Source organism: Ammospiza caudacuta, chromosome 11 (genome assembly GCF_027887145.1).
Source record: "Ammospiza caudacuta isolate bAmmCau1 chromosome 11, bAmmCau1.pri, whole genome shotgun sequence".
Classification (NCBI taxonomy): domain Eukaryota; kingdom Metazoa; phylum Chordata; class Aves; order Passeriformes; family Passerellidae; genus Ammospiza; species Ammospiza caudacuta.
The window spans coordinates 26,444,180-26,458,128 of record NC_080603.1 but is presented as its reverse complement, the minus strand read 5'-3'; the positions used below and the strand labels follow the sequence as shown (position 1 = coordinate 26,458,128).

The 13,949-nt window shown below is 44.4% G+C and overlaps 1 protein-coding gene across 1 annotated transcript in view; it reads left to right on the top strand.

Moving 5' to 3' along the window:
* The window catches only part of RSRC1 (arginine and serine rich coiled-coil 1), a 100,274-nt gene that overhangs the window by 55,688 nt on the left and 30,637 nt on the right, over window positions 1–13,949 (top strand). Inside the window, exon 9 of the mRNA XM_058811869.1 lies at window positions 3,900–3,951. Within this exon, the coding sequence (XP_058667852.1) occupies window positions 3,900–3,951 (52 nt within the window). The remainder of the gene's footprint in view (window positions 1–3,899; window positions 3,952–13,949) is intronic.

The window sequence follows — 13,949 nt, the reverse complement described above, 5'->3', positions numbered from 1 at the left end:
AGTTTGTTGGGCTTTTATCCAGATGGTTTGAGACAGAAAAGTCCTGCAGGTGAGTTTTACCCCAGCAGTGCCAGGGATGAGCAGGAGGAGTGGAACCTGACCAGTTTCAGCACATCTCAGCCATTTTCTATATGAAATTCCATGATGGTAAAAATTCAGAAAGGCGACATTGCAGCTCAAAGTGCTGCAGCCTCATGGCCTCCTGGAATCCTGGATAAAAGTTTTCCAGTGCTGCCAAGACCCACATGCTCTGCTCCACAAAATTCCCAATGCCTCCAGCAGAAACTTGGACTCTCTTTATCAACTTCATGTTTTTCAATTTTTTTTCCTCAGTGTTCTCAAGTTTTCACTTTAATATTGTTTCCTCTGTCAAGAACATTTACCATCCATCCCAAATAGCAGGAATAATTTCCAAAATACATTCTAAAGCTGAATTAAAGTGTTTGTTCCAATCTATTAATTAATTGAGAAGCTACGTCTCCCTTGAAATGGAGTATTTGGGAAGCCAACCATGGCTCTCCCAAATATTCCTGGCACTTGTTTCCTGGATCTGTGAGTGACAACCAAATTATGGGGGGATTTTTACACAAAACCCACCAAACTTTAAGTTGTGAGTCTGTTTTAGTGTAGTTTTATTAAAATAACTTTTTATAAAAAGAGTAGTGATGGAATGCAGTGGGAGAACTGCAAAGAAATACAAGTTAAGGGTTGTGCTGCACCTTTATAAATCAGCTGCCATTAAACATTGAATGATCTAATCCAATTTTTGCTTGAAATATTAAAAGCTGTTATTAATCACAGGGGTGTTGCTGGTGTCCTATGGAATCCCATCCTTTTCTGAGCTGGGATTCCAGTGTCTCACAGACACTTTGGGCACGTGTAAAATTCATTGCTGGGGATGACCTCAGGTCATTTTACAGTGTGCTTGTTAAGGAATTTTAGGGAATTCCTCTCCTGCTTTTACAGTTAGTGGACTCCTTCACCAGCTGCCACTAGAAATACTTTTAGTTTTCCTTTAACTCTCTGAATTCTTTTCCTTCTGTGTTATGCTTGAGACCATGAGAAAGGTACAAGGGTTTATTTTGCTCAGCATCACTCTTGGTAATGCTTCCTCCACCAATCATTTCACCATTTTGAAGTTTCCTGAGGCTCTTGCTGAATTTTTTCACTTAATGGTCCCCAAATCAATACTGACCTGGGGTAGCTGCTTGTTCTCACGCATTGCTCCTGGCTTGTTTGAGGCTCTAATTGTGGTTTTCAGCTGAAATCCCCTCTGTCCTTTTTTCTCCGAGTGCTGGCCCCATCCACCAGTTGGAGAGATGTTTTCTGGGGCCAAGGCAGTCACCTTTATTCAGAATCCTGCTTTCACTCCTTGGTTAGGGCTTATTGATTGATGAGGAGGTGGCTGTGCCGAGTTCTCCCCTGGAGTAATTAACACCTGGGGCCAGGGCAGAGGGGAAGATGCCTCAGAGCAGCTGCCTGGGCTGCTCCCAGTGGGAAACTGCTGAGGAAAGGAAGGATTTGAGTCTTCCCTCCCTTGCACCAGCAAGGCACATGCGTAACTCCGTTGGAGGAGTGGGGAAAGGTGTTTGGAGCTCCTCAGAGCAGCAGGATCGGTTGTGGAACTCTGTGTTTAGTGCTGGGAGTGAATCTGTGCAGCTGCTGCTGCTCCCTTCTCCTCCTCTGGAGCCTGCCTGGGGTTTGCTCTTTGGTGGAGTTCTTGTGGGAGTGGTGGTGCTGGGCACAAATATCCTAAAGCTGCAGGTGGAACCTCTTTCTCCAGTCAGTGGTGCTGAGCAGTGCTGGTTGTGTGGCCACAAGGGATCAAAGGCCAAGATCAAGGTGGTTGTGTGGCCAGCAAGAAGGGATCCAAGAATGTGAGAGATCCAGGGATTTTTTGGGTAAATAATTGAACTGGATATGCTGTATAGGAAATTTTATTTTGGGATGCCAGAGCCCACCTGATGCATGAGGTGCACAAAGACTTGGGCTGTTCATGTGCAGACATGAGCATGGTGGTGTTTGACTCCAAACACTTTTCTTTCTCTGTTTGTCCAGCAAAATTTTGCCAAACTTGACTAATCCAGGTGGGATTTTGAAATTTACAGTTGTCATGGAATGGAGAAACCACAAACCCAAGTAAAGCTTCTCTGAAACTGAAGCTGGGCAAGTTGGTTCTGGATAAAAAGCAGATCTTTCCCTTCCTCTCCTGCCTCTCCTCCCATGGCATACCAAAGATGCCAAAACAGATTGCAATGATTAGTTCATGGCAGGAAGAAGAAATGGGAAGATAATTTATGATAAATTTCAAGATGTTTCTTGCTGCCACCTGGATTAGTGGTCAGGTCTGATGGCAGGATCGATATTGCAGCTGTAATAATAATAAATTCTGCCCAGTAATTCTGGGTTTATGCAAACAGCAAAAATCTGAACTAAAAACAATAGAACTCTGTACAACCAAAATCTGGATCTTCATTTAAATTGCACTTTAATGCAGCATCTCTCCTATTGGAAGGAGCAGTCAGTAAATTCTTGGAGAAGAAATAGAATTGTTCTGTCACTGTCAGCCTCTCCTTGTGGGTGTGGATGAGGGTGGTGAGGCCATGCAGAGCATCACCAGTCGGGGTATTCATGGCAAAGAGCTCTGCCTAATTAAAATCATGGAATCATAGCATGGTTTGGGTTGGAAGGGATCTTAAATCCCATCCCATCCCCTGCTGTGGGCAGGGACACCTTGCACTGTCCCAGGCTGCTCCAAGCCCCAATGTCCAGCCTGGCCTTGGACACTGCCAGGGATCCAGGGGCAGCCACAGCTTCTCTTGTCTATATTTTCCTATTTAATCTTCCCTTTTGCAGCCATTTAGAGAAACTCTTGAGAAGAATTTCCTAAGCTGCAAAACGCCACCAAAAATTCCCGTCAGGTTTTGTTTTCAGTGCAGAGCAGAAACCTCTCAAACTTCTCCGACGCTTCCAGAAATAATCAACTTCTGAACCCCGTGACAAATAGGGTTTGTGTATCAATTTAACTGTGGCAACGTTTGAGTGGCTTCACATTTGGAGGGATGGCAAACACATTGGACACAGTGCAACATCACTGGGATGATTAGCATAGTGGGGCCACGGCCAACAATGTGCTCCTCGAGCCAACAGATGTGCAGCAATACCTTCAGGAGAGGGAAAAATCAGCCCAGATAAAAGTGTGAAAAACTCAGCACATTAATCACGTTAAACCCAGTTCTGGAGCGTTTTGTGGAGCTGTGTGTTTGTGTGGAGCGAGGTCACCCAGGAGCCAGGCAGGGTTTGGGGTGGGAGGGCTGGGAGAGGAGCTGGGCATGGGATGGCCATGGTGGGGATGGTGCTTTGGGTCAGCTCTGGAGATCTCCTTGGTGATTCCTCCCTCGGTGACTCCAGTCTGGGAGTTCCTCTGGCTGCTCTGGGTGTGGAGTGGCTGGAGGAGGCAGGAGCTCTCTGGGGTGGGAATGTCCCGTGGAGTGTCCAGTGTCCTGTGGGTGGAAGTGTCCAATGTCCCGTGGAGTGTCCAGTGTCCCATGGGTGGGAATGTCCAATGTCCCATGGAGTGTCCAGTGTCCCATGGGTGGGAATGTCCACCATGGAGTGCCCAGTGTCCCATGGAGTATCCAGTGTCCCATGGGTGGGAATGTCCCATGGAGTATCCAGTGTCCCATGGGTGGGAATGTCCCATGGAGTGCCCAGTGTCCCATGGGTGGGAATGTCCCATGGAGTATCCAGTGTCCCATGGGTGGGAATGTCCCATGGAGTGCCCAGTGTCCCATGGGTGGGAATGTCCACCATGGAGTGCCCAGTGTCCCATGGGTGGGAATGTCCCATGGAGTGCCCAGTGTCCCAGCAGGTGTGAGCTGATCCCTCCTCTCTTGCAGACTCCTGCTGAACAGGCCAAGGCCAGGCTGCAGCTGGTTCTGGAGGCAGCTGGTGAGTAAATGACAATCTTCAAAACTTTGCTTCATTTTTGTGCTGTCAGGTGGGATTTTATCCCTTTGTGTTTGGCAGATGCTGATCCTGTTCTCTGGAGCTCACTTGAATTGCAGGTTAAGATTAAATTGGCTTGCATCGTTGTTGGTACTTAGTAAAGCCCTTTAAGGAAATAAAAATAAGGCTTTTCCTACACTAAAACCTCATGTTTATTCTCTGGCTCTTGCTGCTACTGAGACATGATTCTGTGTTCTCAAAAATTTGGTTTTGTTTATTTTTTTGCAATTTGCTTTATATTTTAGCATTGTTCTAAATCAGTACAAGTATGTAATATATATATATATATATATATATATATATATATATATATATAATTTTTCCCCTTTTGGAAACCCTCTGTTTAGAGGAATGTCCTCACATTGCTGATGTACTTCATTTTCCAAAATCCATCCAGCCTTTTGCTTTGTCTCTCTTCCAATACATTCCTTGTTCTCCAGAACTTTTAATAAATCTTTGAAGCATGTAATTATGAAATGGATGTGACAGCTCTGACCTCAGAAGCACAATTTGTGTATTCTGCTGCCATCGATCACATCTCATTTTTTAATTTCACACCTGGGAGATGTACAAAAGATAACTGGGGGTTGTATATCATTGTGACCTGGGCTCCAAAATTTTCCAAAGCTTATCAGAGGTCTGTGACATTATTAAATTTAAATATCCACCATTGAAGGCTGGATCTTAGATTGAAGCTGCAGGTTGTTCATAAGGAACAGAAGAGATTTAATATCTTTGTGTCTCTTACAATCCAAAATACAGAATCAAGTTCCTTCCTGGCTTTATTTAAGTCTTGGTCATCCCAGGCATTTATGGGATCATCACCCACCTTCTTCCCCTAGTCCTGCATTCAGTCAATTAAATTTAATTTTTATTTAATTGCTGTGAGAAGGGGTTGGAAATGTTGATAAATGTTGTTTCAATATATTTTTGTGTGTTTACTCCTTGCAAAATTGGCACCTTTTAGTCTTCAAACTTAAAAATGAATTTCTGCTGAGCCATTACCCAGCAGCTTTTGAGGAGCTGAGGCTCAGCAGGTTCATTGCTGTTGTGGTAACGTTTTGTTTGAATAAAATTGAAATTAACTCTGTACTTCAGTGGTGGTGAGTGGAGCTGCTGTTGGTGTGCACAGGGCTCCGTCCCAAGCTTGGGAATGAGCTCGTGGAATATCTGTGCAGGTTATGGGGATTGCTCCAAGCCCACTGGGTGGGAATGGGAAGCTGTGCTGTGTTCCCAGTGGGTTGTCATGGATCTGGTGTTGATGCTGCTCCTCCCTGGTTGGGACAGACAAAGCAGGGGCTCCAGATCATCTGCAGGGCTTGTAGGGATGCTGGGGACAGTCCCTTCATGGGTCATCCCTGCTGAGATTGTGGAATCATGGAATGGTTTGGGCTGGAAGGACCTTAGATCCCATCCATCCCACCCTGCCATGGCAGGGACACCTCCCGCTGTCCCAATGTCCAGCCTGGCCTGGGACACTGCCAGGGACCCAGGGGCAGCCACAGCTGCTCTCCAGCTCCCTCTTTGTATTTCCCTATCTGAATTGCCCTTGTGGAGATATTTAGGATCTTGAGAAAACCTGCTTTTCGAATTTAACCTAGATATTATTTTAGGAAATAGCAGCTGCTCCTTCTGAAAGGCAGAAATCAGCACCTAGTAAATCAGGCTCTTATTACTGAGATTTTTTTTCCCTGGTGTATTTGGAGATTGGAATTGTGACTCTGGTCTCTCATTAGGAGAGCAGGTAAAATAAAAAATACTCACCTGTGTCTGTGGGGGAGGAGGGTAAGATGGCCATTTTTATATTTAGGTTATACAGTGCTGAGAGATTTTTCTCCAAGTCCTGCATTCATGCTGACTTCATTAAATTTTTTTTTTTATTTTTAAGTGTAGATTAATGTCAGTGTTTTGTTCTCATTGAGCAAGGCAATATTGGGAGGTACCCAAACACTTTAATTCTCGAGACAACTGGGTTTTGATTTATAAAACCCTTCATTCCTCAGAAGTTGTCGGTCCCAGCTATAAATTCATATTTCCACGATTTATTGAATTAGATTTCTTAATATTGAGGTGCCAGGGAGCCTTTTGAGGCTCCTCTGACAGCCTCCCACAAGTCGCCGTGCCCGAGCAGATGTTAAGCAGGCAGTAGTTGAATGTTAATTTGGAGAGGGTGGGATGTTTAAGCCCATCTGAAGTATGTTCCATGTGGGCCTTCCAGACTGAGCCACAATGCTTTGTCTCTTGGGAGAATTTCCAAGCTAAACCTCTTTCTTTTCCTCGCTCTATATGGACTCTCTCAAGTCAGTATAAAGCAGATCATCCCTGGGCTAAAGCTCTCCAGCTTTTGTTAGCGGGCTCTGTAGGGCTGTAATTAGGCCTCCTGGCAGGCCCTGCCGGCCAGTTAATGGTCATATGGAGTTTTTCTGAGGCAGACTGGCTTTGTGTAAATCCTTGCTCGCCATCTCCTTCTGGGTCACTTCCTACCAGGCCGGGGCTTTGTGCCCTGCCCCACGGGCGGACGGGGAGCAGCGTCCCCTGACCAGCGCCGGCTCCGGGAGCGCCGCACAATCCACCCGGATAATCCCCAGTGTAAACAGAGGATTTAGCTCAGCTTCTGTCACTTACAGTTGCCAAACCACTTGGGTGTCTGTGATTTCTTTCCCAGACTTCATTACCAAGGGACCCGGAGGATCCGCGCTGGGGGTTTGTGCCGAGAGTGGCTCCCGGCGCCGCTTTTTAGGGAGAAGTTGCAAATGTGAAATCCCGAGCTCGGGGCAAACCTCAGAACCTGAAAGCTGCTTAGTGCGTGCTGTAAATTATATGGGCACCTGTGCTTTCTCATAAAGATTCAGATATGGATGGATATTCCCAAAATGTCAATAAATTCCCGTGAAATAGCGCACGGGTGTCTCGAGCTGTCGATGCTGCCGCCTCTTCCAAAGGGCTCCGGGAGCTTTTCCATGGTGCTAAGCAGAAATTTCTTACTCTCCATATAAAGGCGATGACAAAAGGCAATTGATCTGGATTTTCAAAGGTCTAGAGTTGAAATAAGTGACTGATGTATTTTTGGGATCTGCATTTCAATCTGTGGCTGAAAGAGCAGTCAAGAATAGGGCGTTTTGTGCAAAGAATTCGCCGGAGTTTATTTAAAGGAAACTTCGGGAGCGAGGCTCTAAATGTGAGAAAATGGGGAAATACAAATCCCAAACATTTACCATTTATCAGATCCAGTTCTGGATATTGGATATTTAACTCATCGTCTTTGAATTATGCTATCAGATCGCTGCCTTTAATTTTGTAGCCTGCATCTTTATTGTATTTAGCATATTCCTCAAAGGGAAAATCATGGAATACGATGAGTACTTCAGCCTTAACTGGGGTAAATACAAATATTTTATAATTCTTACTGCCTTTTTTTTTTAATTAATCTACACATTCTACCAGGAATTATTGAGGAGAAAAAGCCTGATTTGCACTCAGTGCCTGATAAATATAGGCAAATATTCTCTGCTTTTGGGTATCAAAATGGCTCATAACAGATGTGGCTGAAAGGACCACATACGTAGACTGTATGATTTTAGTCTGGTGGAACTAATAGGATCACTTGCTACTTTATAGATTCTTGCTTTTCTTTTACTTTAATAAAAACTGTTTAGTTAAATAGGTTGGCCTCTATTTTGCTCTTTTCTAGCTATGCAAAGCAGTCGGGCGGGCAGGTGGCAACAAGTATGAAAAATTTCCTTTTATTGGGGCTTCTTTTCAACTGCCAAATTTATCAAATGTTTATGGATTTCTCGTTTTGATGGTGGTTTTCTTTCAGTTTTCTTATTTGTGCTCTTTCCACTGAGAACTCTCTGGCTTTAATTTAAATTTCTGATTATGCAATGAATTTTAGGAGGGTGGATAACATGTGCTGTTATATACACACAAAGGATGAAATAATACTTAAAATATTTTACTTGTTCTGTGGAAATTTAAAGCAGGCTTTAAAAATAATTCTTGCCCCAGAAACTGCAAGAATTTGAACTATTAATAAGCTTAAAAGTTCTGAATATTGAAAAAAAGATTAATTCAGTTGCTGTGTAGGATTGATTTATTATAAAATTCTAATTTTTATCAATTTCAAATATTGATCTTGAATAGTGGCTGTTGACACTTCAAATAAATGAATTTTACGTCTGTTTATATAAAAATCTCTATTTGGAGAGCAAAGGAATCTTTCTTGAATCATGTTTTCTTATTTGAATCATGTTTGAATCATCAAATTCTTCCTTGAGTCATGCTTTCTCTTTGTGACAAATGTGGATGGAGGTGCTGCAAAGGGTTTTGAGGCTGTTTTGTGGAGCGTTTCCTGAACCCCCAGCAAGTAGAGGAATTTTCATCCCTTGAGTCTTCACCAGTGGGAAGGTTGTTCTGTTCCCTGTGTCAAAGGAAAATAAACTGGAATTACCTTGGGAAGAGCCTCAGCAGTGATGGCTCAAACACCTTCCCTTCGTGTCCTGCTCTAGGGCCACCTGAGATTCCATATTTGGGGAATGGTTTGGGTTGGAAGGGCCTTAAATCCCACCCAGTGCCACCCCAGCCACAGCAGGGACACCTCCCATTGTGCCAGGGTGTTCCAAGCTCACCCAGCCTGGCCTTGGGCACTGCCAGGGATGCAGGGGCAGCCCCAGCTGCTCTGGGAATCCCATCCCAGCCAGGAATTCCCAATGTCCCACCCATCGCTGCCCTCTGGCACTGGGAGCCATTCCCTGTGTGCTGTCCCTCCATCCCTGTCCCCAGTCCCTCTGCAGCTCTCCTGGAGCCCCTGCAGGCCCTGAGCTCTCCCTGGAGCTTCTCCTCTCCTGGCTCCATAGGGGAGGTTTATCCTGCTCTTGGGCACCAGCTAATTTAGGAAATCCATCTAATTATGGAGTTAATGAACCCAGTTTTTAGGTCAGCTGCTGATTCCTACTCGGCAGATTTTGGTGTCAAAACCGATTTCAGTGACAGCATCAGGAGAAAGAACATTTGGAAAAGCTCAGAGCAATAGGATAATTAAACAGTTAGTTTAAAAATCAAGAAGGTGTGCATTAGAAGAAGTAGCTAATTTTTATATCATGTGTTTGATGGGAAATTCAGGCGTTTTAAGACTGAATTTCAGAAAATTCAGGAAGTTTTTGAGCTCACCTGGGTGCTCCACACCAATGAGCTTCACAGCCAAGCTGGACACAGACACATTTCCTCAGCCATTCCTTGCCCTGAGCTCCTGGCAGAGCTTCATAATCTCATTAGAGTTCTAAAAAAAGTGTGAATTTCTGCACACAAAGTGACAACTGTAGAAAAAAAGAGTCTTTCTCCAATTAATTGCTTCTTTAACATATTAACGGTGTTGTGTTTACAAAATTTGTGATTTCTGAAGTGCAGCTGGTTTGTGGTAAACAAAGTAAACACTTGGATAATAGTAATTAATTAAATAATTTAAATTAATTTGCAGGATTGCTGAAAAAATACAGGATTTTAATTGAGTGTAGGTAGAGAATAAATGTGTTTGAAATGAAATAATTCACTTTTGCAATGTATACTATCATTCTGTTGGTTCACTTCAGGGACCTTTTTTAGGTTCTTACAAGAAACTAAAAAAAAATTGCTTTGAACCATTTTTGTAGAATATTAATTTGTTTTTAGAGTCAGAAGCCAATGAGGAATTGTGGGGATGCCTAAATAAACCAGAGCCTATAAGCAGAATTTAGAGGAACTTTATTAGTTAATGAACATTTATTGCCTCCAGAAATCATTCTAAAGCTTTTAGAATTTCTAATTTTTTTGTTAGATTTTTATCCAAGGTTTTTTTTTTGTGGCACCAAAAGTATCTCAGGCTTGCATGGTGCCTAATGGGTTTCTGTAATATTGCAGCATATGGGATCCAGGATTTTGATGCAAATCTCTGTGCTAATTATGTGCAGATGAATCTTGCAGGCCTGCTATTGATCTGCAGTCAAAGACAATTTTTCAGTTAGCTGAAGTTTTATATCAATTCATATTTAGCAACTTTGCTGTAATTTAATTATCCGCTGGTTTGGCTGTGCAAACCATATGTGGTCGTGGGGCTCGTTTGTTTTTAGCAAGTCTTTTGGGAGATGTTATTTCTTAATATTGATGGGCAAATATTTAGTTCTGGTGTTTCACATGGTCTGTCACAGGCTCCTCTGTGTGCAGCTGCCCTGTGTGGGCTCTGGCCATCCAGGCGTTCCCAGGAATGGGTGTCCTGAGCTTTGTGCTGACAGCTTCCCTTGTAACATCTTTGGATGTTTAGATTTTCTACAAGTGAAAGTGCAGAGTGTTTTTATCCATGGATATAAATTCCAGTGGTGGATTTTACAGCCTGAATGCCCAGGAAAAGGTTTTCAGTTGCCCCATCTGCTCTGGCTGGTGCTGTTCTGGTGTTGGGGGCCTCCCTAATTTCCACGTGGGAAGTGTGCCGGAATCATCTTGCTGAAAGGAACCTATGGATTAGATTAAATTAAATAAATTACAAATCCCAGTGAGGGTGGGCAGGCCCAGGCTGCCCAGAGAAGCTGTGGCTGCCTCTGGATCCCTGGAAGTGTCCAAGGCCAGGATGGACATTGGGATTTGGAGCCACCTGGGACAGTGGGAGGTGTCCCTGCCATGGCAGGAGTGGCACTGGCTGAGCTTTAGAGTCCCTTCCAACCCAAATAACTCCATCATTTTCCTAAAGTATTTCACAGGAAGTAGAAATAAATCCCTGCTGGTTTTGTGCTTTTCCCACCCATCCTTTCAGGAGAAGCTGGAATGCCAGCACAGGAGTTCAGCACTCATCCAGCACCTTGTTGTGTGCCTGCACCATCTCCTTGTAACTCCTGGATATTAATTTTCTCAGGGACAGTATTTAATATGGGTAATAACCCCCTTGTTTTAGTTATTGAAAGCCCATTTATCACAACTTTATTAAACATGGAGAACTAAGTGTGCCATTTTGGCCAAGTGCTTTCGCTCGCTCGTGTTCTCTTTGTTGCCCCAAATGAATGAAATTAGAACAAACAATCTCCGAGTCATTTGTAATCAAGCACTGATTAATGGACTTTGGTTTCACAGCCATTATTCATTCAAGAACACCTGATATCTTTCCCATAAACAAATCGTGTTTGTCCAAATTAAGAAATTAAATGAAGCATTTGATGAGTTTATGATTGACCCTTCCAACTCGGAGCCCATTAGTCAACGTCGTTATCATGCAAAAGCGCCTGACTAATGTGCTGCCTGAGTGTGCTGTGTGGATTTATTATGATTTCTGATTAATGCCTGCTGCAAGCCAGACCACGGCATTGTAATAATTCCTTGATTTCCATTTGAGCAGCGCTGAAGATTTTCATCTGTGATGAAATGCATTTGTGTCCCATTAGATTTAGAGATGATTATGAGGTGTCGGCCGAATAAATCTTAGCGTGGAACAGAGGGTGCTTGGCAAGGACTCTTCAGTCCTGGTGGGCTTTTTGCAGGGCTGCTGCCTGTCATTGGCAGGGATTTTGGGGTGGTTTAAGGGCAGCTCTCATACTTTGGCTTTTGCAAGTGTGGGGGGTTGTGAAAGTTGATAGAAACAAGACCGCCAACATATTTTTATATGTGAAACATTTCTTCTCATACCTAAGAGGCTGATAAGAAAATTTTCTTTTGTTTTCTTTTTGTTGTTAACACACCTTTATTCTATGAATATTTATATCTGTGTTTTCTTAGGAGTGTTTGGTAACTTTAGTGACTTGGAAAGGATTTTATGCAGTATTTTCTGTTTTCTGCTGAAATAACTTTTTTAGCGGTGTTTTCTGCTCTTGAAAGGCAGGTGTCAAACTGCTGTAATAGTAGGTTTTACCACTCCTCCAAATGTCAAGAAAGGCAAGTTCACACTGAGTTAAACCTGCATCAGGTGGTTTGAGCCCTGTTGCCCCAAGCCCATGAAAGAATCCATTGGAAAGGGCAGAACAGCATCATCAGTAAAAGGCAGCAGTAATGGAAACTTGTGTCCTCTACCAATCTCTCATATTGATCACCCCAGCAAGGAAAAAAGAAGTGTTTCAAAACACAGTTTATGTGAAAAATCAAATTAGGTGCCTTTATTGCAGATCCTCCCTTTAATTCCAGTTCTGTTTCTCTTCTCTGTGGCTGCACTGTGATTTATTATTGAAGATTTCTGAGCTGCTTTGTTTAAGCCATGGTGTATCCCCTTATGTTCTTAAAATACCCACTAAAACTATTTAATCAGTAGTTCCTTGAAGGTTTTGAGCATTTTGTGCTGCTGATCTGAAGCCCTTGGAGAGTTTTCTCTGAGAAATGTGAATGATTTTATAGTGATTAGTCTCTTTGAGCAAGAGGAAATTGTGGTTGCATTGGACAGGGCTTGGAGCAGCCTGGGACAGTGGGAGGTGTCCCTGGCCCTGGAAGGGGATGGCACTGGGGGGGCTGTGAGGTCCCTTCCAACCCAAACCATCCTGGGCTTCTCACTCTCTGCAGCTCTGCCTTTGCCTCCTGTACATTCCTAACTTGCAGCAGCTCTGGATTTGTGTTTCCATTTTCTGGTCTGACATGTGGGCAAAGCTGAAGGGCAAAGGAAATAAGTTGTGGGAGAGTACATGGAATTCCAGACTGGGTTGGGTTGGAAGGGGCCGTAAAGCCCATCTCATTCCAGCCCTGCCGTGTCCCTGGGCCAGGCTCCCCTTTCCTTCCCTGGGCCAGGCTCCCCTTTCCTTCCCTGGGCCAGGCTCCCCTTTCCTTTCCTGGGCCAGGCTCCCCTTTCCTTTCCTGGGCCAGGCTCCCCTTTCCTGGACCAGGCTCCCCTTTCCTGGGCCAGGCTCCCCTTTCCTTTCCTGGACCAGGCTCCCCTTTCCTGGGCCAGGCTCCCCTTTCCTTTCCTGGGCCAGGCTCCCCTTTCCTGGGCCAGGCTCCCCTTTCCTGGACCAGGCTCCCCTTTCCTGGACCAGGCTCCCCTTTCCTGGGCCAGGCTCCCCTTTCCTTTCCTGGGCCAGGCTCCCCTTTCCTTTCCTGGGCCAGGCTCCCCTTTCCTTTCCTGGGCCAGGCTCCCCTTTCCTTTCCTGGGCCAGGCTCCCCTTTCCTTTCCTGGGCCAGGCTCCCCTTTCCTTTCCTGGGCCAGGCTCCCCTTTCCTTTCCTGGGCCAGGCTCCCCTTTCCTTTCCTGGGCCAGGCTGCGCCTTGGCCTCCTCCAGGCCTGGGGCACTCTGTGCCAGTTGAGTTAGAAATATGTTATTTTAAATCAATCTCAGCATTACCATTTGGCCTGTTTTCTCAGGTTTCCTTACAGCAGAGACTCACTTCTAAAAGTTCATTTTCCAGCCTTATTCCCAATATTTTGGTGCCCTTCTCAGTGTGGCCGTCCCCCGTTGGTGCTGGCCCTGCCTGGCCGTGCCTCTCTGCCCTTTCAGCTGGCCATTATTGACATTTTATTCCCAGATAAACATCCACACTGAGCTGGTGGAGGTGATTATGTGGGGCTGCCACCAGAGAAACCCTAAAGCATCCTATTAGCAGGGCCCGGGCCTGGGAATAAAGGCCCCAATTACGGAGCGCTGGCGAGGCCCTCCCGTGACATTAATGGCGTCTTTATAACCTTTTTCACTTCTGCTGCCTCTGACAGAGCCACAGTCACTGCCATGGCTTTGCCCTTGGCAAGCAAAACCTCATTTGGAGTGGATAATAAGTATTTACTATTTAGATGGCTGGCAATAAAATTTCCCTGAATGAGATTTTACGGAGAAAACGCAAACTGATTCAATTACTTCCTTTAATGGACTGGGGAGACCTGAGATAACAGTTTGTGGAAGCTCCAAATCTCATGCTTAGCTTCTTTTCTTCCCTTTTTATTTATTTTATTTTATTTTTTGAATGTGTGAAAATACAAACTGATTCTTTGTCCAAGTAGAAATTAAATCATGG